Here is a 27,744-nt window from a genome sequence, read left to right on the forward strand (position 1 = left end):
GGAGCTGTAGTTTCTTAAGGCTGAATTCTTAGGAGACCCCCGTTCTCCTCACAGAGCTACAGTTCTCAGAGTGGCTTAACCATAAGTCCCTCTTCACAGGGAACTCTGGGAAATGTAGTTCTGTGAGGGGAATAGGGACTCCCCTACAACTCAATACCCTTAACAAATGACAGCTCCCAGGATTCTTTGGGAGAAGCCATGACCGTTGATGCTTTAAAGGTGACCCTAGTCAGGAAGCCACCATCCATTGATGGTATTCGTGGATTGGGAAGGGGTCACCTGACAATTCTACCTGATATCTGGGAATGGTACATGGTTTGCTTGTTTATTTATTGTACAGTTGTACCTTGGTTCTCAAATGTCTTGCAACTCGAACATTTTGGCTCCCAAATGCCACAAACCCAGAAGTGGGGGTTCCGGTTTGCGGATGTTTTTTGGAAGCCAAACGTCCGACGTGGCTTCTGATTGAGTGCAGGAAGCTCCTGCGGCTAATCCATAGCTGTCAATGTTTTCCTTTTTTTAAGGGAAATTCCCTTATTTTGAATAGGATTTCTCTTAAAAAAAGGGAAAAGTTGACAGCTATGAGCCAATCGGAAGCCGCGCCTTGGTTTTCAGAAGTCGAACAGACTTCCAGAGCAGATTCTGTTTGAGAACCAAGGTACGGCTGTATTTGTATCCTCAGCCTTCTCTTCCAAACAACTTGAGATGGTCTATACAACAAGGTTTTGCTCCATTTCATCCTCCTAACAATCCTGTGAGGTAGGTTAGGCTGACACAACAATTGGTCCAAGGTCACCGGCAAGCATCATGGCCGAGTAGTCATGTCCAAGCCAGGGACGCGGGTGGCGCTGTGGGTAAAAGCCTCAGCGCCTAGGGCTTGCTGATCGAAAGGTCAGCTGTTTGAATCCCCGCGGCGGGGTGCGCTCCCGCTGTTTGGTCCCAGCGCCTGCCAACCTAGCAGTTCGAAAGCACTCCCGGGTGCAAGTAGATAAATAGGGACCGCTTACTAGCGGGAAGGTAAACAGCGTTTCTGTGTGCGGCTCTGGCTCTCCAGAGCAGCGATGTCACGCTGGCCACGTGACCCGGAAGTGTCTCCGGACAGCGCTGGCCCCCGGCCTCTTGAGTGAGATGGGTGCACAACCCTAGAGTCTGTCAAGACTGGCCCGTAAGGGCAGGGGTACCTTTACCTTTACCTTTAGTCATGTCCAAACCAGGCCAAACCCAACACTCTATCCGGTACATCTGGCTCTCAACTACAGCAAAAGGGTTTGAAGTTTGAGTGAAAATGCCTTTTTCCAGCCACCTTCCCTTCAAGCTCTAATTGTGGAAAGGATCTCACCATTTGCAGTTATGCAACAAGGTTTATCCATGCTTCCCTTTCTTTGTTTTAGCCCAACACAGCCAGGACTTCACTGATTTGCTCCAGGACTGTAGCCGCTGCCTTCCAGACCTACAGAATCGGGGGCAAATGGGTCACTCTTAATGGTTACAGCTGCAATGGGCAGCTGATAGCTTTCTCCAATGAGATGGGACATCTTATGTTGAATAAACTGCTTGCTACCGCTGAAGTTTTTCCCGCAGTCCGGACATATGAACGACGTCTTCCCCGCGTGAATTCTCTGATGTGCGACGAGGTGCGAACTCACGCGAAAGCTTTTCCCGCATTCGGGGCACTGGTAAGGTTTCTCTCCCGTGTGGATCCTCTGGTGGATCATAAAGTGGGGTCGCTGGCTGAAGCGTTTCCCGCACTCCAAGCACATATATGGCTTCTCTCCCGTGTGAATCCGTCGGTGAATCGCTAGGTTCATTTTGACGCTGAATTTCTTCCCGCAGTCGAGGCACTCGTAAGGCTTTTCCCCCGTGTGAATCACTCGATGTTTCGCCAGGTGAGAGTTCCGGCTAAAGGTTTTCCCACAGTCGGAACATCCATAGGGTCTGTCGCCTCTGTGGCTCCTCTGGTGCCTCTTGAGGGCTGAGTTCTGAATGAACCTGTTCCCGCAATCTGGGCAGACGTAAGGCCTCTCTCCCGTGTGTATTCTCAGATGGTTAGCCAGATGGGAACTGTACTTAAAGTTCTTTCCACAGTCGTGACATACGAGTGGCCTCTTAACCCTAGCGGGCCTTGTCTTTATCGTGACATCTTTCTGAGATATGAAACTACCTGTTCTAGAAACGACTTGATCCTGGGCCTGCTCTGAGGGGTCTCTCTGCAAGCTTCCCTGGTTCCAAATCTCTTTTTCCACTTGAGGATTGTGAGGGGAAACTCGTTGTAACGCCCTACAAAGTATTCCAGGTGGTTCTAATGGCTCACAAACTTGCTGCTGAGGCGTCTTCTTCTTGCTCCTGCAAGGTATCCCTATAGGATACGAAGAAGAAAAGGTGAAGGGAGAGAATGTGAAATGTAGGGTAGAAATTGCAAATCCCTAAAACAGGGGTCAGCAACGAGCAATCTGTGCGCCAAGGAGGGCTGAGAATTGCTAGGAGACCCTTATTCCCTGAGAGGGTTACAATTGCCAGAGTTCCCTGGGAAGAAGAATTGATTGTTAAATTACTATGGGAATTGTGGCTCCTTGAGGGGCACAGGGGGTCTCAGGACCCTTAAGAAACTACAGCTCCCATAACTGTTTGGGGGAAGCCATAATTGTTTAGAGTGGTATTTTAGTGCTTAAATATATGGTGTGCACGTGACCATAATTCATGTGAAGTCCTCTGTGTGGGAACTGCAGTCAGAAAGTGCTAGTTGGTGCATGAAAGGGTTAAGACAGCGGAGCTGGATTCCTAGACACAGCTAGGTCATGCCTCCTCTTCTCTGACAAGGGAGGAAGTGAAGCCTTCTCTTCCTGTTCCATCTCTCTCCTCACCACGTAACTGGCAAAGGAAGACGTGTCTAAGCTTTGCTCCAAGCTTAGAGCATGAGTCTGAAGCTATCTTTTTGTATTTTCTACCTATTAGTATTCTGCATGTGTTCTCCTTGGTGCCACTTGGATAAAGGCATGAATGTGACCTTTGAAACGTTTTGTAAGGAAAACATTTTAAACTTACTTAACACTGCGAGAGAGTAGAAAAGGGACAAAACTCCTCTGTTCATTGCCACAGGAGTTTGCAAGCAGACAAAATGGGATAAAAAGGTTTAACAGCCTACATTTAGCCACACCATACTGCTGCTTGACTTTTATGAGTTTAAACTCGGCAGCTGAGGGCTTTCTCCTGCTGAAGAGTGAGTTTAGCCCCACATTTTGAATCCAGGCACCTGGCTGGATTCTTTTGTTATTTACCCCATGCTTGTGGGTTACAGGATCATAATATTTTCTTTCCATGCTCTGGACATTCTCTAGTGAGATATAACACATCAGTGAATCAATTTTGTTGTAACCCAAAGGAGATTGATTAACAGGCCTCAGGGGACAACACGTGAATGGGACAGTTAACCGCACTTCCCTACCATTATGAATTTTCTGATGTGTAATAAGGTTGGAGCTTTGGTTGAAGCCTTTCCCACAGTCAGGGCACTTGTAGCATTTTTCTCCCGTGTGGATTCTCCGATGCCGTATGAGGGCCGACTGGTAAATGAAGCTTTTCCCACAATCAAGGCACGCGTAAGCCCTCTCCCCGGTGTGGATTCTCTGATGTTGAGTGAGGGCTGAGCTCTGACTGAATTTTTTCTCACAGCTGAGGCAGGCGTAGGGTTTCTCCCCGGTGTGGATCCTCTGATGCTGAGTCAGGGCTGAGCTCTGATTGAAGCTTTTCCCACAATCGTGGCACTGGTACGGCTTCTCTCCTGTGTGGATTCTCAGGTGTGCAGTGAGGGCCGATTTGTGACAGAAGCTTTTCCCGCACTTGGGACAGGAATCCTTCCTTTCTCCCATGTCGACCGGATGACATTTTGCAGCGCTGATGCTCCCTTTGAACGGGGCCGTTTTGCCCAACTTCTCCACTGGTTGTTTCTCCTCCTTGTGACAGGGATTGGGACTTGGAGATTCCCTTTCTCGGGAATATTTCAGAAATCTCCCACAAGGCTCCGTAGATTTAAGGTTTCCTTGTTGATAGCAACCACCTGCAAAGAGAGAGTCTGGACTTTAGGCAATATGGTGGAACTAACGGCAGAAAAGGAACAGCAAAGTCAGGTTTTCTCTGCCCTCACCTCTCTCCTTGCACCTGCCTCAAATCTGCTTTGGATGTTTGGAGGACCCCTAGGAATAGATTGGACGTGGGTGGCGCTGTGGGTAAAAGCCTCAGTGCCTAGGGCTTGCCGATCGAAAGGTCGGCGGTTTGAATCCCCGCGGCGGGGTGCGCTCCCATTGTTTGGTCCCAGCGCCTGCCAACCTAGCAGTTCGAAAGCACTCCTGGGTGCAAGTAGATAAATAGGGACCGCTTACTAGCGGGAAGGTAAACGGCGTTTCCGTGTGCGGCTCTGGCTCGCCACATGCGGCTTTGTCACGCTGGCCACGTGACCCGGAAGTGTCTCCGGACAGCGCCGGCCCCCGGCCTCTTGAGTGAGATGGGCGCACAGCCCTAGAGTCTGGCAAGACTGGCCTGTACGGGCAGGGGTACCTTTACCTTTACCTTAGGAATAGATTTCGGGGTGCAGGCAGAGGAGGTGGGGGAATTTCCATTGCACAGCCAAGAGGATTTGTGCCAGCAGAAGCCCTTTGTTGGCTACCACCCTCCATATCGCCAATAATAATAATAATAATAATAATAATAATAATAATAATTTTATTATTGATACCCCGCCAATCTGGCTGGGTTTCCCCAGTCACTCTGGGCGGCTCCCAACAGAACACTAAAAACGGAATAAAACTTCAAACATTAAAAACTTCCTTAAACAGGGCTGCCTTCAGATGTCTTCTAAATGTCGGGTAGTTGTTTATTTCTTTGACTTCTGATAGGAGGGCGTTCCACAGGGCGGGCACCACTATCAAGAAGACCCTCTGCCTAGTTCCCTGTAACCTCACAGTGAGGGAACTGCCACAAGGCCCTCGGCGCTGGACCTCAGTGTCCAGGCTGAACGATGGGGGTGGAGACGCTCCTTCAGCTATACTGGACCGAGGCCATTTAGGGCTTTAAAGGTCAGCACCAACACTTTGAATTGTGCTTGGAAATGTACTGGGAGCCAATGCAGGTCTTTCAAGACCGGTGTTATGTGGTCTCGGCAGCCGCTCCCAGTCACCTGTCCGGCTGCCGCATTCTGAATTAATTTTAGTTTCCGAGTCACCTTCAAAGGTGACAAACACCCAAGGCTGCATTCTTCTTCTGTTTGTCCCCGTGTCAGTTTCAGTTTATTAGTTAATTTTTCTAGTAGGGCTGTTTCCCATACTATTTGGTACCATTGGTCCATACTTACTCCTGACAGGTCTCTCCAGTGTCTGGCTATGATGCTTCTGGCTGCTGAGAGTAGGTGGGTTATGAGTTCTTTGTGGTGTAAATGGGCATTGTTGTCTTGGAAGATGTTTAGTAGGGCCAATTCTGGGGTGATGTCTATTACTTGCTTAGTTATTTTACATATTTCTTGTATGGCTGCTGTCCAGAATAGTTGGATTTTGGGACACTCCCACCACATGTGGAGGTATGTGCCTATGGAGGTGCACCCTCTCCAGCATTTTGGTGAGGTAAAACAAATCCAGTTTAAGATGCCAGGGCTCAAGTGTTTAATAAGGGAAGAGACAACAGGCAGGATACTTACTCAGTGAAGCCCAGCGCTCGTAATTCTCCCGCATGACGTCCCAGTAAAGCGCTCGCTTGCTCGCATCCAGCAAGGCCCACTCCTGCTCGGTGAAATGCACAGCCACCTCCTCAAAAGCCACCTGCATTTTAAAGGGTTGGTGTATGTATGTTTTTTTTGGGGGGGACGCGGGTGGCACTGTGGGTTAAAGCCTCAGCGCCTAGGGCTTGCCGATCAAGAGGTCGGTGGTTCGAATCCCCACGGCGGGGTGCGCTCCCGTTGTTCGGTCCCAGCGCCTGCCAACCTAGCAGTTCGAAAGCACTCCCGGGTGCAAGTAGATAAATAGGGACCGCTTACTAGCGGGAAGGTAAACGGCGTTTCCGTGTGCTGGCCACGTGACCCGGAAGTGTCTTCGGATAGCGCTGGCCCTCAGCCTCTTTGAGTGAGATGGGCGCACAACCCTAGAGTCTGTCAAGACTGACCCGTACGGGCAGGGGTACCTTTACCTTTATATATGTTTTTAGGAATTCCTCCTCTGCCACCACCCACTGGGTCTACGCTTGTAGTGCAGAGATACCTGTATAGACCTACACTGGCTTAACTGACCTGGCATGTGGGAAACTCCCTTCCTGTGTTCCTTTCACCAGCAGGCAAAGACTTTTTTTTTTGTTCCAGTAGGCCTTTGGTCACTAACTGGCATATGAGGCAGGATGAGTGCTATTCTTAAAAAAAGAAGACGTTGAAAATGTTTTCAGTGCTGTTTTCAATATTATTGGGGGGGGGGGTTTAATACAGTGGTACCTCAGTTTCCGAATGTAATCTGTTCCGGAAGACCTTTCGAGTTCCAAAACATTCGAAAACCAAGGTGCAAAGGGCGGTCTGCAAATTTAATAGAGAAAATTGAGAAACGTATGCACTCAGCAGGAGCCGTTCGACTTCCGAGGCGTGTTCAAAAACAGAAGCATTATTTCTGGGTTTATGGTGTTTTGAAACGTTCGTCAACGGAGTTGTTCGAAAACCAAGGTACCGCTGTATTTATATCCTTGTGTGCTTTCAGTTGCATCTGCTTTAACTTGTGAAAGTGTTGCAGCCACAGGATAATCATCTCCTCTGTGGGGAAGGTCCCGGGTTCAATTCCTGGTGTCTTCAGGTAGAGCTCTGGAATGTTCCTCCCTTAAGCCCTGGACGGCCTCTGCCAATCAGCATAGATGATATTGAGCTAGATGAACCAATGACCTTACTCGGTATAAGACAGTCTCCTAGCCTCCTCCATCTCCTCACAACTACAAATCCCAGAGCGCTTTAGGGAAGCAATGACATAAAACAGTAGAAATCTGGGTCAGGACTGCAGCATATACAATACCCTAAGTTCTCAACCAGGCTGCCCTGGTCCCTTGCCTTCTTTCACATAGGTGAAAAGGAAATAATGAGGCACCCGTTTTCTTTCAACACTTGCATATTTCTCTCTCTCACACACTGTCTTACAATTTAGAATATTAATTTAGACCTTAAAATATCAGTGACTTCCCTTCTTCTCTTTCCATAGTTCATTTTGCATAGCATAAATTCCTGCATATTTTATATAAACCAAACCATTCAGAATTCCATTGTTTCTTCCATCAAAACTTATTTACACTGTTGAATTTATCTTAACGTTTTCAAGTATACACAATTATCCCCCATATATTCAATAAACATTTTCCAATCTTCTTTAAGCGAAGGTTCTTCTCGTTCTCTTATTCAATAAGTTAAGATCCGCAACAGTTTAAGTTGCCATTCTTCTTTAGATGGGGCCTCGATCATTTTCCATTTGGGGGCAAACGAAACACGGGCTGCCGTGCTGGCATACATAAATAACCATTTTTGACACCTGGGAATTTCCATCTGAATTATCCCCAACGAAAAGGACTCTGGGGTTTTTTGGAAAGGTGCTTTTAAACATTTCCCCAATTCATGATAAATTATTTCCCAATACTATTTTACCCTTTTACAGGTCCACCACATATGAAAGAACATAACCTCAACCTCATCACATCTCCAGATGTAGATGTTATACTTGAATATTTCCTGTCCACTTTGTGAAACAGGCCCACCTGCAGATTCCGGCCTACCTGGGGAATTTCCATGGCGACAGGAGAATGGGATGGTGCCAGAGGAAGCCAAGATGAAATCCTGCCATCTGTTGGGGTGAGGAGGACACCTGGAGATTAGAGAAGAAAACACCTCCATGAGACCAAAACCCTGCAGTAGCATCCTGCCTCTACCTATCAGACCTAGACCCTAACCCATTCCAAAGCAGTTTGAAGGGGCTTGGCACATACAGCCTATGGCAGGCATAGGCAAACTCCGGCCCTCCAGATGTTTTGGGACTACAACTCCCATCATCCCTAGCTAACAGGACCAGTGGTCAGGGATGTTGGGAACTGTAGTCTCAAAATATCTGGCGGGTCGAAGTTTGCCTATGCCTGACCTATGGGGTGTCCTGATTTATAGGCGCAAAGGAGGGTTTGTGAGGGTGGTTTGGTGCAGGGATATCAAAGAAGGGTGTCAAAATGTCAGGGAGATCCGTTCCAGTGCTTTATTAGAAGGAAGTGTAGACTCACAAACCCAGGACTCAGCTACCTTCGTAAAGAAAAAGCGCTTTATGTGTGTTATAGCACTGCGACACACCAGATGGCGCTGTGGAGTCCTGTCTTTCGCCAAGGTGATTTCCCTTTGCAGAGTTTACAAAGTGTTTAACCGAATCGCTTTTTTGATGTGTCTAGATCCAGTCACAGCATGGAGAGGCATTGCTGCCTTTACAGACCCGGGATGGACACCACACCAAGGAGAAAGTGCCATGACTCGTCTGCACCTGGGAAAGCTTTTATGCATTACTTATACCAAGACAGCATAAGCCAATAGGGCCAGGACCTTCCATTGATTCACCTGGCAAGGAAGACATAGGTGGCAAGACTCCTACGGATAACTCCCCACCCTAGATATAATAGATAATAACTGCACGTCTCAGGCCCACAGATAAACATGGCATCAAAGCAATCCAATTGGCATATATCAAGGCAAGTGAATAAACATACGTGAGCTCATTCTTGCAGCAACTACCAGTTAGTCTCGGGGTTATCTTGACTACCAAGATGGCGTTCACAGACTTTCTGGAACATTTGCATCTACACACGGAAAAAAGCTATTCCCAAATTGTCCATCACAAACCAACACAGCACCTAAAACAGCATGGGGGCTACACAGAGAGCACAGCAAGTGTCGTTCTCAAAAGCTGTGGTTGCCAGACAGATTTTGCATCCACACTGTCTCCCAATGCAAACCCCGTAGTTTCTCTGACACCTAAGAAGGATTGCAGATTACCTCCTTTGGGGAACTGTTTAGCACTTGGGAGCGCTGCTGCAAAGAGGGCAAAAGCTCAGCTTCCTCACTCACACAAACCATGATGGATTCTGCAGGTGCCCATGAGCAAGAAAAACATAGGCTTGTCGGGTTGGCGGTTCGAATCCACACAACAGGGTGAGCTCCTGTTGCTCTGTTCCAGCTCCTGCTAACCTAGCAGTTCGAAAGCACGCCAGTGCAAGTAGATAAATAGGTACCACTGCGGTGGGAAGATACGTTTCTGTGCACTCTGGTTTCCGTCATGGTGTTCTGTTGTGCTAGAAGTGGTTTAGTCATGCTGGCCATGTGACCCGGAAAGCTGTCTGCAGACAAACGCCAGCTCCCTCGGCCTGAAAGCGAGATGGGCGCCGCAACCCCATAGTCGCCTTTGACTGGACTTAACCTTCCAGGGGTCCTTTACCTTTACCTAGGCCTTCTGATTTAAAGTGCATAATAAAAAAGGAAAACCCTGTCTCCACAGATCATCATCATAAAGATGATCCTTTCTGCCATCAAATGCGCAACTATGATTGGCTTATGCCTATTGTTTATAACCTATCCTGAGCCTTAATAATAATAACAATTGTATTATTTAGACCCTGCCCATCTGGCTGGGTTTCCCCAGCCACTCTAGACGGCTTACAGCATATACAAAACATAGTAAAACATTCCTTACAATCAATTCTTCGGCGATCAGCCTTCTTTATGGAAGTGAGAGCTGGACCATAAAGAAGGCTGATCACCGAAGAATTGATGCTTTTGAATTATGGTGTTGGAGGAGACTCTTGAGAGTCCCATGGACTGCAAAAAGATAAAACCTATCCATTCTGAAGGAAATGAGCCCTGAGTGCTCACTGGAAGGACAGATCCTGAAGCTGAGACTCCAGTACTTTGGCCACCTCATGAGAAGAGAAGACTCCCTGGAAAAGACCCTGGTGTTGGGAAAGATGGAGGGCACAAGGAGAAGGAGACGACAGAGGACAAGATGGTTGGACAGTGTTCTCGAAGCTACAAACATGAGTCTGACCGAACTGCGGGAGGCAGTGGAAGACAGAAGTGCCTGGCATGCTCTGGTCCATGGGGTCACGAAGACTCAGACACGACTAAACAACAACCACAATAGGAATGAGTGTAATATTGTATTAACAATATTAATGTATCGCTCTGGTGTGTTTTAGAACATCCAGAGAGATAAAGAACCGGGTTTCTTTTAACTTGTTTGCTAGATCCTTGAAAAAATAACAACAATCCTGCATACATCTGAGAAACCCAAGCTTTTAACCCTAGGCAGAGCACTTACCGAGTGAAGTCAGGTGCTCGTAGTTCGCCTGCATGACATCCCAATATAAGGCTCTCTCATTCGCATCCAGCAAGGCCCATTCCTGCTCAGTGAAATACACAGCCACCTCCTCAAAAGTCACCTGCATAGTACAGAGCCAATAGCTATTATTTGTAACCATCACAATCCCGTTTTCTTTCCACTCTTGTGTTTTTATTCCCCGAGCCAGAGTCCGGCCCTCCCATAGAAAACTGCCTACCTGGGGAAGCGCCATGATGCCTGATGAATGGGGCAGTGCCAAAAGGAAGCCAAAAGGAAATTCTGCCGCCTCTCAGGGTCAGAAGGCTTCCTGGAGATTTACCACCCGAGGCAGCTGCTTCAGTCTGCCTAAGGGCGGGGCCTGCCTTGGTGGGGCTTGTCCTCTACCCTGAGTTCCTAAAGGCAGGATAAAAAGATGTTAAATTGAGGAAATGGATAAACAAAAGCCAGAAATCCTTAAAGAAATGCAACTAGAGAATAAAAACAAGGCACACACATTATTACACTGTTTCCTCCCCAAATACAGTTTTGCCTGTATTGATGTGAAGAAGATGCTACTAACCAGAGGTGAGAAATATGCAGTCCTGTTACTTTTCACAGCTCCTTTTTGCACCAGAAGCTCAGCCCTTCTGTTTTGCCTGTGCCTCTTTTCATTCAAAAAAATCACAGCTACAGAACCCAGGGGAGTTTTCGGTCTGAAGCAACAGGGCACCCCTCCTCCTTCCTGGCTGCAAAGAAGGCTGGCCGCTAAGATGGTTCTTGCAAATCCCCTTTTGGAAGGTGCAGCCGCTGCCTCAGCTAAACCCAGTTCCACCTCTGCCTGCAGAGCAGGGTTGTGTGAGAAGAGAGGGTTGCCTCTCTTTCCTGCTTTGCAAGCACCAGCGCCCTCTGCTGTCAATGTACAATCATGGCACTGGTTGTGAGGAAATTTGCTTTTGACAGCCCTCCTTATTTTTGCACTGGCTTCTGAAATGGGTGGAGGGTGGTTGCCTATTTGTTTAAATTTAAAATGTAAACACTCTTTCCACCCACCAAGATGGCTTCTTCACATATGTAAATGTCCCACTGATTGTCTTCATTCATTCAGTCATTACTGCACCAGAACAGCTGCAAATGAAACAGATTTGGCAGTATTTACTATCTGGCTAGGCAGCTCTGACTGGGGGGGAAAGGGGGGGGAACAAGAGATCAATGCAACTACAATACCAGGAAAGATGCTACAGCAAATTATAAAGTAGCCAGCCAGTCTGTAAACACCTTGAAAACAATGCTGTGATTAGTAGAAGCTGGCATGGATTTGACAAGAATTCTGTCTCCCTCGCTCTCTTTTTAAAATTAGGTTACTAACCATTTGAGGAAATGCTGAAAACATAGGAAACCCGCACTTTCAGGTGAGAAACAAAAGTTGTCCTGTAGTTTGATTTCCAGAGTATATATAGATTAATAATGAAATGAAAAAACTTACAATGCCCAATTAAAATGACCCAGGTTTGCATTTGTTCTTGTGACTGCTTTCTTTTAATCATGCGTTAAATGCTGACAGTCCTGATTAAGGGAAGAACTTTCAAAAACACCTTCTTTCTGGAAAGATCTTAAAATAGTCAAGTGCAATTTATGGTCTTTTCCAGACACCTTCCAAAGTATTCATACCAGTATTTGCACCACTGATTTGGGAATCAGTGGACATACATTATCAACAATCCATACCTATCCTGTCATTTCTTGTGAAATACTGCATTTTTATGGGATGTCCTATTCCATTATTATTATTATTATTATTATTCTATTTATACCCCACCCATCTGACGGGGTTGCCCCAGCCACCCTGGGCGGCTTCCAACATATATAAAAACATAATAAAACATTAAACATTAAAAAAAAACTTCCCTATACTGTACAGGTCTGCCTTCAGATGGCTCAAGGTCACATAACTCCATACCCTCCAACATTTCTCTGATGAAAAGAGGGACATTATATTATTATTATTATTTCACAGGTGTCATGGATTCTTCATCTGTCATGGATGCTTTAGCTGAGATTCGTGCAATTCAGGGGGTTGGACTAGATGACCCTTGGGTCCCTTCCAACTCTAAGATTCTATGATGATGATGATTTTACTATTTATACTCATAAAGGTAAAGGGACCCCTGACCATTAGGTCCAGTCGTGGCCGACTCTGGGGTTGCGGCACTCATCTCGTTTTATTGGCTGAGGGGGCCAGCGTACAGCTTCCGGGTCATGTGGCCAGAATGACTAAGCCGCTTCTGGCGAACCAGAGCAGCACACGGAAACGCTGTTTACCTTCCCACCAGCAGAGTACCTATTTATCTACTAGCACTTTGATGTGCTTTGGAACTGCTAGTTTGACAGGAGTAGGGACAGAGCAAGCTCACCCCGTCGCGGGGATTCAAACTGCCGACCTTCTGATTGGCAAGCCCTAGGCTCTGTGGTTTATGTTAAGTTGTGGGTGAACATATCAGACGACACAGCGGTTCTTCAAACAGCTCTTGTTTATTCACAGGCCAGAACAGAACTGAACTGAAGGGTTCAGCCAGCCTGCTTATATAGAGCTCCACTAGAACACAACAGTAACCACTTTCTGTAACTATCCAATCACTGAACGTCACTTTCAAGCCCTTATTTGCATATGTGGACCTGAGTGAAAACTATCTACAGTATCCCCCTGCTGGCCCAGGGTGAGAACTTCAGTACATAACAGTTTAACCCACAGTGCCACCCTCGTCCCAAATTTATCCCATGTTGTTGTTGTTGTTGTTGTTGTTGTTGTTGTTGTTGTTGTTGTTGTTTCTGCTGCTGCTGCTCACCCAACTGGGTTGCCCCATCCACTCTAGGAAGCTTCCAACATATATAAAAACACGATAAAACAAAATATTAAATAATAATAATAATTAACCCCCTTCCCTAGACAGGGCTGCCTTCAGATGGTTCCGGGGTCCCACACGCTCCAACATTTCTCCGATGAAAACAGGGACATCCTCACGCCCAGCCAGTGGCTGGTCCTCGATCGGCGCTTCCCCGGCCTCCCGCCAGCAGAGGCCGCTGTTAGCTGCGGAGGCGAGAACCCTCCGCCTGCCCCCGTTTCCTGGCTCTCTCGCTCTCCTCGCTCCCCGCTCCGAAGCGTCGGTCAGCGGCGGACTTCCGGCCTCGGCAGCTGCGCGGCCACCATATTGGGGTTTGTTGCAGCCCGAGGAGGCCTCGGCGCCAGCTCTCCCTGAGGCCGCCCGAGCAGCGGGGACTCTTCCGGGGGGCGGCGGCGGCGGCGTAGGCGGGGGGGAAGCGGCCCAGCTCCAGGCTCTTCGCGTCCTCCGAGAGGCCTTGGCTGTGTAGGTGGAGGCCCCGGCGGAGTTTCGGGCTTTCTTCCATACTTGCAGTTGTGTTTTGAAAAGCGGGGCGGCGGGGGGGGGGGGGAGGAGAGATCTGGGGGAAAGTGCCAGGAATGGGCGGGGTTGGAGGGCGGGGGGAGGAATGTTGGGGGGAGGGTCAGGGGTAGGGAGGGGACAAAGTGTGGGGTGGGGTTAAAAGGAAAGGGAGACCCTGCTTGTGGGACCCGCCTTTTGTCTCTTTGGAAAGAGCCCCCGACGCGGAGAAAAGAGGGAGAGGGGATGCCCAGGAGAGCGACCCAAGTAAAAGAAATTATTTATTATTATTACTATTACTACCATCACTATTATTATTATTATTATTATCACTATTATTATTATCATCACTATTATTATTATTATTATTCGGACCTTGCGAGGACGGGTGTACGTGTGAATGTGTCTAGGGGTGGGTTGTGTCAGGCTTTCGCACCGCCGCCACTTCCGGCTTTTTGAAGGCACAGATCTTTTCTCCCCCCCCCCCAATCGCGCTGAGGAAGGCGGGTGGGAGTGGGAGGTGAGTCATAACAACCGCTGCAATTATTGCATGCCCTGGCACCAGGTTTATTTGCCTGTTTTTTGTTGTTTTTCTCTCTCCCTCCCCTGGTCAGGGTGGAATCGATCGCTCCGGTTATTTGTTTTTTTAACAGTTTCCTCACACTTCTCTGTGCTGTGTCCTTAATAGCAGAAGTTCCACACAGTGGGTTGTTGTGAAGCCATAAAAGGGAAGGGAAAAGCAGGCTAGTGCAAATCCGGAGGGAGATGACAGGAGTGTAAAAGATCTAAGGGACATGCGGAATGTTTTCTAAACCGGTCTTTACCTGCTGCTGTAAAGAACCACAGCACAGGTGCCGGGAAAGCCAAACTGGGGAGGCCAAAACTGACACGATTGGTGTCACCACTCTCAGTTTAATAATAGACTTCTCAGCACTCATACATTGCTTAGGAATCTTTACAACAACCCTGTAAAGTAGGTCATTGACAGTAGGTGTTGACAGCAAAAAGAATAAAGGTTCTGAGTGGGAGAGAATCAATCATTCTAAAGGCCTTCTAATGAGCCATGCAGCTTGTTATGAGTGAGATTAAATAATCGGGAGCAAAAGTATATCTTTGTCCCTGAGTTTGGATTGTCTGAAAACTTTTTTCTGTAGAAGAAGTTAATGTTAAAATTGGAACTTGCTGAAAGGTGGAATTGAAGCACTCCAGTATATAAGTAAGCAAAGCAGAACTGTATTAACTGGGAAAGGAAGAACCCAGCAGTTGGTACAATTAAGGTGAAGTGTTCCAACGTGGGTGCATGTGTCCCACAGAGACCTTTCATGGCACCCTTAGGGTCTGCTTTGCCAGCTAAAATTAGGCTTGAAAAGAGCATTCTGTTGTAGCTAATGGAATAGATTGTGGTGTGAACTTGATTGTGGTGCCCACAACTGTTTCTCCACTTTGCAAATGTGTCCTTAAGCTGAGAAAGGTTGTTGACCCCTGAATTAAGGAAACAATTCCGGTGAATATCAGATTCTGTTTGTTTTGCGTTTTCATATAAATTCAATGGAATACAAGTAAAGGAATTAGGGCAGTCACAAGTTGATGCCTGTTGAGTGTAGCTACAAAATGAGTAGGACTTTATATGGGAGAAGACAGACATATAGATACTGCACAGCCCCAAACATGAGTTGTTTATGCTGGCAAAAAAAAAAAGTAATATTTGTGTGCTGAGGCTGCAATGTTAATAAAATAGAGAATCGTTTTTGTGAGTAGGATTTTATTGTAATAAGCAAAAACAATGTTTAGAGCATCATCGAGTTAAAATATATAAACTGGACTTAGCAAAAGAGGAAGCTGGGAGAGAGCAACCTAAGCCAAAAGAATAGCAGCCATTTGTTATCATCCTCATATTCTTTTTTTATTACTTAAATTATATGATATCTCTATATAGTATAATGTATTTATGTTTCTGAATGTAAGACATTTGGACCTAATTAGGTAACAAGAAAATAGTAAATAACTATACATATATTCTTATTCTTTTATTGTTCATTTAAAATAATTATATACTGCTGTTCCTCATTAACAAGACCAGAGTAGTGTACAATATAAGTTTTTTTAAAAACCAGTAAAATGTAACTGACAATGTTTATGTGATTTGTTTTGTAGCTCTTTTCCGTGTTTACAGTTCATTTCAGTTCATTTGACTTTAGATGGCCTTGGGTGCTTGTAAGAAATTAGTACAGAAAGTTTTGACACTACTGTTATTGTACTGCTGGTCGTAAATAGAGCTACACATCGATAAGTGCCAACTGGCAAACCCAATTTAAGAGTCATCTGAGGCTAATTTGTTTGTAGCAAAAGCTTTACCGGCAACGCCCTGCTGGTATAGGAAAGGCAATAAGTCAGTTCCAGCCCAGTCCTGTGTGCTAAATCTACTGTGTTTAGCGCAGTGTCCTCTCAAGTGAGAGTAAAGGATTTCATCCCTAAATTCCGTGCCTTCTGCCTTTGCATTTATGCCAGAAGGAAGTGGATTGCCTATCCCTGCCAGAAGTTGAAAAGTTCTTCTGCTAGGCCCTACAGCAATATCAATGCCCCTAATCAGTGATCCCTGCTTGGTGGCTTGTGCAGTGGGGTTTAATAGGCTTTTTCTGTTGTCTGTTGCAGGGGCTGAACGCCTTCTTGAAGACTCTGCTCAAAGCACAGGAGTGGGGGGGAGGGAAAGTGAGAAGGGGCATCTAGAGAGATCATGGAAGAGAATGGCGAGGATGTGACTTCCTTGGGTAAGGATCTCTTACGTCTCATTGGAATGGTTCTGCGTGTCCCGGTGGTAAGCCACAGTATGGCTAACTGATCACACAAACCCATTGGATCCCAGCAAGGAGCTTGAACTCACCTTCCTTCTCCCTGGGCTTTTTAGGTATCTAAGCCTAGTGTATCTACTGAACCTGGTATCATGGTTAAGGTTCCTCCTCTTTTACCGTGATATGTAGCCGTTTGGTACAGATCATGGTTAAATGACAGGCCTTAGCCGTGATCTCTGGTTGAGCCAACATGCTAAGGCAAACCTTGGCTTGGCTGTCATGCTGCACTGACGTAAAAAGACCAGGGAGCTGCACATGGAGCATGAATGCAGGCACTGTGCAGACTCAGGAGTGCTTAGATATGTTTAGACATTGTTCCTATAGTGGATGTATACCTGAAAAGTGGACCCTAGGAATTCTAAATTTCGATTAGTTGATCCTTCCACAAATTCATGGAGCATTTGGAAGGAGGAGACACCCCATGTCAACCGGCATTGGCAGCTGCTGTCCTGTTGGTGAACTTGCCTGCCCCTGCTGACAGCTTTTCATAAGCCAATGGGAAGAGGAGATTTCTCCCATTTGTTAGCAGAGAGTCAGCCCCTAGTGGCCCACAAAAAGGGGGTGAGAGCTACTAGAGCAGGCATAGGCAAACTCGGCCTGCCAGATGTTTTGGGACTACAACTCCCATCATCCCTGACCAGTGGTCCTGTTAGCTAGGGATGATGGGAGCTGTGGTCTCAAAACATCTGGAGTGCCGAGTTTGCCTATGCCTGTACTAGAGAGTGACTCTGAAGCTGCTGTTCCCAGGAGCACAGAGCAAGGCGAGTTGAGAATGCTTGAAGGCAGCTTTGCAAATAAGGTCATAAAAGTTACAAGCCCACAACAGTTGCTGTTGGGTTTTTTTGCCCCATGCATATCTGTGTTGGAGATCTGTGGCACATAGATGGCTTAGGAGGGCAACAGAATCTTAAAGGGTACACAAGTTTCCCTGTCTGGTTACCTGGATGAGATCCTTGCTCTTCATAGACGAGCAGCCACTGCTGCCTGTTGTCTGCTATGGAAAGCAGCCTGAATAGTGGGAGGAGTTACAAAACATCTTGGAAGCAGGAGCTTAATACCTTGTAGCGTCTGAGTTGGTTTTCGGTCAGCTGAGATTTATGGCATTTGCCCACGATCAAAAGGATGGTGCTTTTTTGGTTTGAGCAACACTTCAGTGTTTGCTCAGCCAAATAAACTATACGGTGACTGCTTCCTAACAGTGGAATCAGAATTCCAATTATTCAGAAAAATCCCTAGCACCAGCTTGGGATTTATTTTGGCTTTAATGGGTATTAGGTGTAAAATTTAGATTCCTAAAAATCTGTTTCCATCTCGTTTTTGTTTCAAAAAAACCACATTTCCAGTGCTTTTGGTCTCATGGGATAGTTGTTCCGTTAATTGCCCTTTCCTTGTGACTTTCAGTCACCTTTTCCCACCAGTATTGCTCATAAGAGATCCAGAAGTCTTCACCTCTAATTTTGCCTGTTTCTCTTTTCTCCCTGAGCGGCCTACATTTCAACAGATGGCAGTTACACAGGTGAGTAGTTGTTCTTTTGCATGTTGATCAGGCCAGGGTAAAGGCAGGTGTGTCTAGAAAGCTGCTCTTAAACTGTTACGCGATTGGAATACGTTACGAAAATTTTCCTTAACTTTGTTTTTTAATATATGTTGGTTTTTTTTCTGGTCAGGGGCTTAGAATAGTGGAGGATAAAGAGGGATGGAGCTTTTAAGATCGCTTCACACGTTACGCTAGACACGTGTATCGCACCGTTGTCACGTATCTTTTTTTTCGCATGTCGGAATGCAGACTCCCGTGCCATTTCCTCGAGGTCACACGTGTTTTCTTTGCAGGCCAACTTGCGGGAGCAAAGATGCGAGACGCGTGTCTCTCGTAACGTTTGTGGGAGGTGCACATGTCTCAGCGGGGGAGTTGCCAGCGTGACCATAGAGTGCATTGTACAGAGCGTCCCGCCTCTCTCTATCCGCACTCTATCGTTAGGAGCTTCCTTGTTACACTCCCCCTCCTTCCCGCTAGTGCTCTTTTTACTGCGCCCCAGTTGAGAAAGTTTCCTGCTGCCATTTTAAAAACAAATTCCTGCCGCCGGTATTGGCCGGGTCACCCTCGGAGCACACCATGTTGTCTGATACCCTTCCAGAGACGGTGCCGATGCCGAACCACGGCACAATGGCAGCTTCTTCGCAGGGCTCTTCGTCTGCCACGAAATCGAGGCGCCAGCCCGTTTGGACCGACGAGGAAACCCGGGCCTTCATCCAGGTTTGGGGCGACGACGCTGTGCAGAGCGCCCTGGCGTCCAACTACCGCACGGTTGCGCAGTTCCAGTGGATCGCGGACGAAATGCGAGCCCGGGGTTACAACCGGGACTGGGAGCAGTGTCGCGAGCGGGCCAAAGTGCTGCGGCGCGGCTTCAAAGAGATAGTGGACGGCAACAGCAACGCCGGCCACGGGCGGCGAGTGTGGCCCTACTACGAAGAGCTCAACCGGTTCCTCTGCATCAAGCAAAACCTGGTCGTTCCGCGGCTTTCAGGGAGCAACGCGCGGCCACCGGTAGACCGCCGGCGCCGGGAACACAGGGAGACTCAGGACCCTGCCTACGAACCGCCTTCCTCGGTTGGGAAAGGCGACAAAGGGACTTTTGAAGAGCCAGATGGGGACTGCTTGCTCTTGCCAGAATCAGCTGGGTCGCAGCACAGTGAAGCCAACATGGAAAACCAAGTGGGGTCTCCGGCAGCCAACTCCGATATATCCATGGACGGCAGTGCCGGCCCTGGCACCCCGACAGATCCATTGCCATCCAATGACTCGATTTCTGGTGAGTTTTGTTTGGAATTGCGGCTTGCCTGCGGTGGGGGTGGGCTTTGGTATGGCACATGGTTTGTTGCAGTTGTCCGTGGACTTCTGGGCAGGTTGGGTAATTTTGAGACAGGGAGGGGTTGCTTTATCACGCGCACTTGTTTCCGAGTGCAGAGCAGTAGAGTGAAGTCTGAGGATCTTGAGCAGGGGTCGGCAAACTAAGGTCCACGGGCTGGATCAGGCCCAATTGCATTCAGGATTCGGCCCACGGACTGTCCGTGGATCGGCGTGGGGGTTCTGTTCGTTTGGGCTGCGCCATTCCCCCCCCCCTGCGCCATTCCATCCCCCCCACACACCGCAGTGGTGCCTCCTCCCTCCTCCTGGCTTCTCTCCGCCCTGCCTAGAGGAGAAAGGGAGCTGGCTGAGCGCCATTTTAAGTAGCCCCTCTCTGGAGCCCCTCTCTCTGCTCATCTTCCCCCTGCCGCTGCTTTGGTACTCCTGTGGGCCAGAGAGCGGAGCAGATGAGCTTCGTCTGCCAACCCACGAGAAGCAGTGGTGGCGGTGGTGGCAGCGGTAGCCCCTGGGAAGGTAAGTGCAGTGACGGGGGTTGGGGAGAAGGACTACTTGCCCCCCATGCCTCTTCTTCTAGCCCCGCCCTCAGTCCCGCTTCTTCAGCCTGCAACAAGGTCTGAGGGACAGTGGACCGGCCCGCGGCAAACAAGTTTTGCTGACTTCTGATCTTGAGAAACACAGCTTTGATTTCAGCAGCCGGGGAATCAAATCCTCAGTCAATTTGGGTTGGGGGAAAACCTGGTGAGATTTCTGAAGTTGTAACAGGGCTGAGCTTCAAAGTTCAGGGGATGGAGCTGCTTAACAGAATTTGCTGTATCACAGGTAAGCAAATATATAGACATCTGCAGAAATCCAACAGTGCCACCAAATTGCAGACTCTGACTTTTTTTTAAAAAAAACATTTTTAGGGTGGCCTTGTGTGGAATCTGAAAGCTGGCGTGTGCCCGTATGAATGTTTTAGATTAGCGTACGGTAGGCTGTTGCGAAGACGAGTTATTCATCATTTTGTTAAGCCTGCTTTCTGACGTTTGCCCCTCCAGCGCCGAACCTGCGCCCTCGACCGCTGACGGCCGCCGAGAGGATGCGCAACCTCCGTTGCCGGCAGAGGAAGAGGCGGGGGGACACCTTGAAGGAGCTCATGGAAGTCACCTCGCAGGCCACCAGCGAACTTGTCCGGACACTGTCTGACCTCACGCACAAGGAGGTGGCTTCCTTCGAGCGTGCCTACAAGGAGGACCTCTCGGCCCGCAAAGACGAGATGGAGCAGAGCGCGGAGGACATTGGGAGGCTGGTCAGCGCCCTGGAATCGAGCGATCAGACGCTGAAGGAGCAGCTGAGCAGCCAGACCAGCGTGTTGCAGGGCATCCTGGAAGTTATGAAAGACATACGGGGCAGAACGTCATACAGTCCGCCCTACCCTTCGCAGTATTACGACTTCCCGGGCCCTAGCATGATGCACGCGGCGGCCACCTCCTCAAACGGCCAAGAGATGCCCTGCCCCTCCCCTTCCAGCCTCGCATTCGCTTCCCAGCAATCAGCCACCAGCAACGGAGACGTCTCTCCCCGGAAGCGAATGAAATGAAAACTGCCGCGACCGAGAGCCCGTCTCCTTTTAGTCTCATTGTGGGAGCGGCAAACCATCCCTCCAGCTGTTCGTTCTTCTCGTTACAACATATATATTGCTTTTCTTATTGCATAGTTAGAATGTGTTTTCACCACATTTACACGTGTGTCTCCCCACAGCGTTAACGGTTGTGCGGAAACAGCTGCCAGCAATGTACATTTAAATTTATTCTTATTGGAGGGGGGGGGGTTCCTTTTTTTTTTTTTTAAAGTGTACCTACATTTGTTTCCCTTCCATCTTGTTTCCAGAGGAATGCAGTGTTTGATGTACATGTGTACAAGTTTTTTAAACAAAACCAATAATAATAATAATAATAATAATTACACTTAACACATTACCGGCTACCTGTAAGAAGGTAATCTTTTAAAAAGAAATAAAGATGCACTGTTGTTCCAAATTGTTCAACACGTGTTTTCCGGTAGCATCTTAAGATCCCGAGAATTCTTACGCTGGGTCAGAGATGGGAGTTCTGTCAAATTCAGCATTCTGCCTTTCGAGAAAAGAAGAGTCCGTGGTGGGGTTCTGGGGGCATCTTTCTCTCCTGTTCTTACCACCCTGCATATCTGGTCAAGGTTAAACCATCTCTGAAAATGGAGCCAGTAGTTCATATCCACCAAAAGAAGTGGCATGCATGCATTTACATAACCCTTTTTAGACACTGTTTTTGTGCATCCTCTCGTGATATATTTCAGAGGTTATATAAATGCATTGTCTTCAGAAGGACCTCTCGTTTTCCTTCAACCCACTACCTCCCAATTGCCATGGGTAGCTCTTTATGTTTTGTGTACGTTGAGCAGCCCTGAATTTTTCTCCGCAGCGCTCGAGGCTCCAGACCTTTTGTGTTCGTCATCAAACGCCTTTTCCAAGCAGAAAAATCACTTGTTTAAGGCACCAAACCAGATAGCAGCAGAACATCAACAGGTGTAGCCTGGTGATGTTCAAAAGCAAGGGATTGAGCAGGGTGTGGTTTGCTAAGCAAGAGACTTGAAGGTCTAAGAAGCTGAGCCTTTCCCATATTTGCCACTCCAAATACTTTTCTTTCAGTCACACCCACTGGGCAGGGAAAGGATTTAGCAATCCTTAGCCACACACCACTATCTTTCTATCACTGGTAATTTTCCGCACCGCTTTGTATCCAAAGGACATTAGGCTCACAAGTTTCCTGGGTTTTGGCTCAAGGATGCCTATGTTCCATCGAATCATAGAGTTGGAAGGGACCCCAAGTGCCATCTATTCCAACCCCTGCAATGCAGGAAACTCAGCCAAAGCATCCATGACAGATGGCCATCCAATCTCTGCTTAAAAACCTCCAAGGAAGGAAAGTCCACTACCTCTCGCGGGAGTCTGTTCCACTGCTGAACAGCGCTTACTGTCAGAAGGTTTTTCCGAATGTTTAGTCAGAATCTCCTGTCTTGCAACTTGAAGCCATTGGTTCGAGTCCTACTCTCCAGAGCGGGAGCAAACAAGCATGCTCCCTCCTCCATGTGACAGCCCTTAAGATAGTTGAAGATGGCTATCATATCTCCTCTCAGTCTCCTCCTTTCCAGGCTAAACATTCCCAGCTCCTTTAAGAGATCCTCTTAGTTTCCAGACCTATGATCATCCTGGTCACCCTCCTCTGTTCACGTTCCAGCTTTTCAACATCCTTCTTAAATTGTAGTGCCCAGAATTGGACACAGTATTCCAAGTGTGATCTGACTTAAGGCAGAATAGAGCAGTACTGTGACTTCCCTTGATCTGGACACTATACTTCTCTTGATGCATTCTAGAACAACATTAGCTTTTTTTGCTGCTGCATCACGCTGTTGTCTCATGTTAAGTTTGTGGCCCACCAAAACCCCTAGATCCTTTTCGCATGAACTGCTAGTAAGCCAGGTGTCCCCCATCCTATATTTGTGCATCTGGTTCTTGTTGCCTAAATGCAGAACCTTACATTTGTCCCTACTGAGATTCATTTTGTTAGCTTGCAGTTCCCAGTTCTCCAATCTGTTAAGTTCATTTTGAATTCTGATTCTGCGGCAGTGGCTACCTCTCCCAGCTTGGTGTCATCTGCAAATTTGATGAGCATCCCCTCGATTCCTTCATCCAAGTCATTTATAAAGATGTTAAACAACAAGGGGCCCGGGGCAGAACCCTGTGGCACCCCACTTGTCACTATTTTCCAGGATGATGAACCATTAACTCTGGGTTCAGTCAGTCAACCAGCTACAAATCCACCTAACAGTTACCTTGTTCAACCCACATTTTACCAGCTTCCTCGCGAGAATATCATGGGGGATTTTGTCAAAAGCTTTACTGAAATCAAGATACACTATGTCCACAGCATTTCCCTGATCTACCAAGTTTGTAATTCCATCAAAGATATCATTTTGGTCTGGTGTGACTTATTTTTGAGAAACCCATGCTGGGTCTTAGTAATCACAGCATCCTTTTCTAAACGCTCACAGACCGATTGTTGAATTATCTGTTCTAGGACCTTCCCTGGTATTGATGTCAGGCTCACTGGTCGGTAGTTACCTAGGTAACTTCAAAACGACCTTGACAGATTAGAGAACTGGGCCAAAACAAACAATATGAATTTTAACAGGGAGAAATGTAAAGTATTGCACTTGGGCAGAAAAAATGAGAGGCACAAATACAAGATGGGGGACACCTGGCTTGAGAGCAGTACATGTGAAAAGGATCTAGGAGTCTTGGTTGACAACAAACTTGACATGAGCCAACAGTGTGACGCGGCAGCTAAAAAAGCCAATGCAATTCTGGGCTGCATCAATAGGAGTATAGCATCTAGATCAAGGGAAGTAATAGTGCCACTGTATTCTGCTCTGGTCAGACCTCACCTGGAGTACTGTGTCCAGTTCTGGGCACCACAGTTCAAGAAGGACACTGACAAACTGGAACATGTCCAGAGGAGGGCAACCAAAATGGTCAAAGGCCTGGAAACGATGCCTTATGAGGAACGGCTAAGGGAGCTGGGCATGTTTAGCCTGGAGAAGAGGAGGTTAAGGGGTGATATGATAGCCATGTTCAAATATATAAAAGGATGTCACATAGAGGAGGGAGAAAGGTTGTTTTCTGCTTCTCCAGAGAAGCGGACACGGAGCAATGGATCCAAACTACAAGAAAGAAGATTCCACCTAAACATTAGGAAGAACTTCCTGACAGTAAGAGCGGTTCGACAGTGGAATTTGCTGCCAAGGAGTGTGGTGGAGTCTCCTTCTTTGGAGGTCTTTAAGCAGAGGCTTGACAACCATATGTCAGGAGTGCTCTGATGGTGTTTCCTGCTTGGCAGGGGGTTGGACTCGATGGCCCTTGTGGTCTCTTCCAACTCTATGATTCTATGACTCTATGATTCTATGATTCTAGGTCTTCCTTTCCCCCCTTTTTGAAGATGGAGACATTTGCTCACCTCCAGTCTGTATGGACCTCACCTGTTCTCCAAGAATTCTCAAAGATAATAGACAAAGGCTCTGAAATTACATCCACGAAGTCCTTTAGTACCCTTGGATGCAGCTCATCAGGCCCTGGAAATTTGAATTCATTTAAAGTAGCTAGGTGTTTCCTTACTATAGGGGATAGGTGTTCCTATCTTGGGCTGCATCTCCCTCCTTGCATCATTTATTCTGTTATCACCAGGTTGGGCATCACTTTCCTTTTGGGTGAAGACAGAGGCAAAGTAGGTGTTGAGTAGTTCCGCCTTTTCTCTGTCACCCAATAGCATTTCTCTGTGTTCCCCACACAGAGGACCTACCACTTGCTTGTTTTCCCTCTTACTTCGGACATAGCCAAAGAAACTTATTATTTTTAACCTCTCTTGCAAGCCTGAGCTCACTCTGAGCTCTTTCCCCCTGCAACTGTTGGCTACTCATGTATACTTCTCCTGTGTGATTTCCCCATTCTTTCATTTTTTATACACGCCATTCTTAACTTTCAGCCCATCTGTAAGTTCCTTTTGCAGCTACACCAGTTTCCTTAGATGCCTCCTACTTTTCTTTCTTGTTGGTACCCTGCATTTGGACCTTCAATATTTCTCCTTTTAGAAACTCCCATCCTTCTTGGACTCCCTTCTCATTGAGTATTTCTGACCACAGGATCACACCCAATATCTCCTTCAGCTTTTCGAAATTGGCCTTCTTAAAGTCCAGAGTGCGAGTCTGACTACACTCAGTTTTCCCTTGCCTCTGTATCCAGAAACCCAAGAGAACGTGATCACTTCCTCCCAAGTTTCCGAGCTCTTCCGCTTCATCCACCAGTTCCTCCCTATTGGTGAGGACCAAGTCCAAGTCCCCTTGTCGGTTCTTCCACCTTCTGGGAAATGAAATTGTCAGCGATGCAATGGAGGAATTGATCAGACCTTACACTCTTGGCAGAGTTTGAGTCCCAACAAATATCGGGGAAGTTGAAGTCCCCCATGATTACTGTTTCTCTCCTTTTTGAATGTTTGGTAATCTGCTCTAGTAAGGCATCATCCGAGTCTTCAGTCTGGCTTGGCAGTCTATAGCAGATAACCACAGTAAGGTCACTGTTGTTTCTCTCCCCTAGAATTTTTACCCATTTTTGGTTTAAATTGCTTTTTAAAAGTACCATTTTTCCTCTCCTACAATTTTGAGCATTGTTCCACCAGGTTGTGGTTTGGTTTCCTATTTAATACCTATTTTGTCTACTGCCTCCCAATACTGTGTCCTATTTCACTCACTCTTACGCTGCAATCCTATGCACACTTACCTGGGATTAAGCCCTGCTGAATATAGCAGGTAAACAGGCCTTGGATTGTACTGTTAAGTCTTCCAGTATTTGCATCAGTGCTCTTCCCTCTTCCTGCAGCACGATGAATTGGTCAAGTGAGCTGGACCACTTCAGACTGCAGATCGGGAGGCCATGTGCTTGTTTGGGTGGTGGTGTTTTTAATGTTCTACATAAAAAGTTCCCTTCAAGTAGAAAACTAGCAAAGCAGGTGAGAGGCTTGGCTAGAACTTCCATTCCTGATGTGCTATGTGTTTTAATTTCGGGGAGTGTGTTACGCCGATAGGGGGGAGCATTTATTTTTATTTTAACCCTGTATAATCCCGGCTGCAATCTGAAGTGGTGGGCTTCAGTATTCTACCACCTCTTCTGCATGTGTAGCTAATGCTATGAGTTTTCTGGAAAATTTGAACTGGAAAATGTTTGTATGCAAAATAGGGTCATTTAGAGCATGGGGGTGGGAAATCTTTGGCCCTGGAGTTGTTGCTGTGCCACAATCCCCATCAACCCCCAACTTTTGATACTGTCAGGCTGGCCCAATAATTGTATTTGATATACATGCACAGTTGTGAACAGAAATTTTTCTATAGGAGGGCAAAGAAAAGACTCGGAAAACACATGCCCCACATGTGTGGGGCAGACCAGGCCTTACAACACAAAGCTGGTACTTAATTCCCAATTTAAGCATATATAGGACTGTAGTTTGCTGCCGAAACAGCTGACCTGCTTTAACTACACATACAGCAGAGTGAAAAACTTAAGATGATGTGATTCTGGCCTGTATGACTGTAGGTGGGGGGTAGAGAGCCTTTTTCAATGCCCCCTCCCCCCCAGTGTTGGGTCCTGTTTTCAAAAACCTTCCCCGAAAGTTTTTTTTTTTTAAAGCACATCCCCGAGGATGCTAAAATTTTCTCCTTGATGGCTAATCTATGGGAGCTTTCAATAATTAAATGTAAAATGTTATAAATACACTTTCGACATTGTAGTTTGTTTTTTCAATTTGCCTTCATAAAGTAACAACATTGCCGTGGTGTTGTTGATCGTATTGAGCAGGGATGGGAAACCTTTCTCCCTCAGTGAGAATGCATTAATCGCTTTCAACACACGTCTTGAAGGCGACAAACAAAAAGCAGTAAAAATGGATGAAGACAACATAGAAAATGATAGCAGATACATTTGAAAACAGTAACAGCATTTGAAACAGTTAACAACAGGTGCATTAAGAAAAACTAACAGCAGATACATTTAAAAACGGCACAAAGTAGACACACATGACAGAGACATATTCATCTAGATAGGAAGTCTTTGTCAGAAGTAAAATGCCTTCAATGGTTTCTGGAAAGTGCAGAGTGAGCTCCTGTCTTGTTTGCAAGAATGCAGTTCCACAGGACAGGGGCAGCCAGACATAAGGGTTTCATCTGCGTTACTGTGGAGCGAGTTTCTGATACTTCTGAACTTTCAGAAAAAGCTCTCTGGCTTACATACTGGGTATATAAGGGAGGTGGTGGTCTCTCAGGTAATCTGGTCCTGAGCTGCATAGGGCCTTATATGTTTGATACACCTTGAACTGGTAGCAGATTAGCTTTTAAATGTGTTTCTGGGAGAATGGGGTTATGGGCTCATTTTGCTTTGTTGTTCTATTATGCATTTTGTGTTTTTGTTTTATATTTTTATGCTGAGATTCGGATGAAGGGGCAGTATATAAATTTAATAAATTAGCAGCCAGGTCAAACCCTGCAAGCCAAGTGGCTGGCTGTAATTCCCCCCCAGAAGCGACCTTGCCATCTTGTGTACCAGCTGCAAGCCTCTGGGCCAACCTCAAGGGTAGCCCTACATAGAGGGTGTTGCAGCACTCTAATCTTGAGGTTATCAATGCCTAGACAACTGCAGATGTTGTTGGGCTCCCATCAGCCCCAGCCAGCACATC

At 47.0% G+C, this 27,744-nt stretch overlaps 2 protein-coding genes across 8 annotated transcripts; one reads left to right on the forward strand and one right to left on the reverse strand.

Annotated features, from left to right (window-relative positions):
• Nucleotides 1-1,206: 1,206 nt before the first annotated feature.
• LOC310670328 (uncharacterized protein) lies at nucleotides 1,207-12,041 on the reverse strand. 4 transcript variants are annotated; one of them, XM_083425513.1, is made up of 7 exons: nucleotides 10,924-12,041; nucleotides 10,582-10,742; nucleotides 10,344-10,464; nucleotides 7,772-7,862; nucleotides 5,684-5,805; nucleotides 3,443-4,054; nucleotides 1,207-2,356 (listed from the first exon to the last, which is right to left on the reverse strand). In XM_083425513.1, the coding sequence occupies exons 2-7, from the start codon at nucleotides 10,594-10,596 to the stop codon at nucleotides 1,410-1,412; spliced, it is 1,908 nt and encodes a 635-aa protein (XP_083281639.1). In that variant the 5' UTR covers nucleotides 10,597-10,742; nucleotides 10,924-12,041; the 3' UTR covers nucleotides 1,207-1,409. The 4 variants fall into 4 exon arrangements, with proteins under 4 accessions (XP_083281639.1, XP_083281641.1, XP_083281638.1 ...); XM_083425515.1 differs by having other exon boundaries at nucleotides 5,684-5,804; nucleotides 7,774-7,841; nucleotides 10,582-10,757; XM_083425512.1 differs by having other exon boundaries at nucleotides 10,920-12,041.
• Nucleotides 12,042-13,509: 1,468 nt separating this feature from the next.
• On the forward strand, nucleotides 13,510-26,788 carry LOC310670658 (uncharacterized protein). 4 transcript variants are annotated; one of them, XM_083426294.1, is made up of 6 exons: nucleotides 13,510-13,705; nucleotides 16,391-16,506; nucleotides 18,071-18,103; nucleotides 18,723-19,397; nucleotides 20,491-23,595; nucleotides 24,441-26,788. In XM_083426294.1, the coding sequence occupies exons 2-5, from the start codon at nucleotides 16,473-16,475 to the stop codon at nucleotides 21,030-21,032; spliced, it is 1,284 nt and encodes a 427-aa protein (XP_083282420.1). In that variant the 5' UTR covers nucleotides 13,510-13,705; nucleotides 16,391-16,472; the 3' UTR covers nucleotides 21,033-23,595; nucleotides 24,441-26,788. The 4 variants fall into 4 exon arrangements, with proteins under 4 accessions (XP_083282420.1, XP_083282422.1, XP_083282421.1 ...); XM_083426296.1 differs by having other exon boundaries at nucleotides 13,531-13,705; nucleotides 18,418-19,397; XM_083426295.1 differs by lacking the exon at nucleotides 13,510-13,705 and adding an exon at nucleotides 13,850-14,005.
• The last annotated feature ends 956 nt before the right edge of the window (nucleotides 26,789-27,744 follow it).

Source organism: Podarcis tiliguerta (genome assembly GCF_965153285.1).
Source record: "Podarcis tiliguerta genome assembly, chromosome: 2".
Lineage (NCBI taxonomy): Eukaryota > Metazoa > Chordata > Lepidosauria > Squamata > Lacertidae > Podarcis > Podarcis tiliguerta.

Bases quoted from the DNA above. Each gene is read 5' to 3' on its own strand.
- LOC310670328 (XM_083425513.1), bottom strand. The intron at 5,806-7,771 runs AGGCCGGAATCT...CTTTAAAATGCA, and splicing joins GCCATGGAAATTCCCCAGGT to GGTGGCTTTTGAGGAGGTGG. The intron at 2,357-3,442 runs GTAGGGAAGTGC...CGTATCCTATAG, and splicing joins ACATCAGAAAATTCATAATG to GGATACCTTGCAGGAGCAAG.
- LOC310670658 (XM_083426294.1), top strand. From the start codon at position 16,473: ATGGAAGAGAATGGCGAGGATGTGACTTCCTTGG. The intron at 16,507-18,070 runs GTAAGGATCTCT...TTTCTCCCTGAG, and splicing joins CGAGGATGTGACTTCCTTGG to CGGCCTACATTTCAACAGAT. The intron at 19,398-20,490 runs GTGAGTTTTGTT...TTGCCCCTCCAG, and splicing joins ATCCAATGACTCGATTTCTG to CGCCGAACCTGCGCCCTCGA.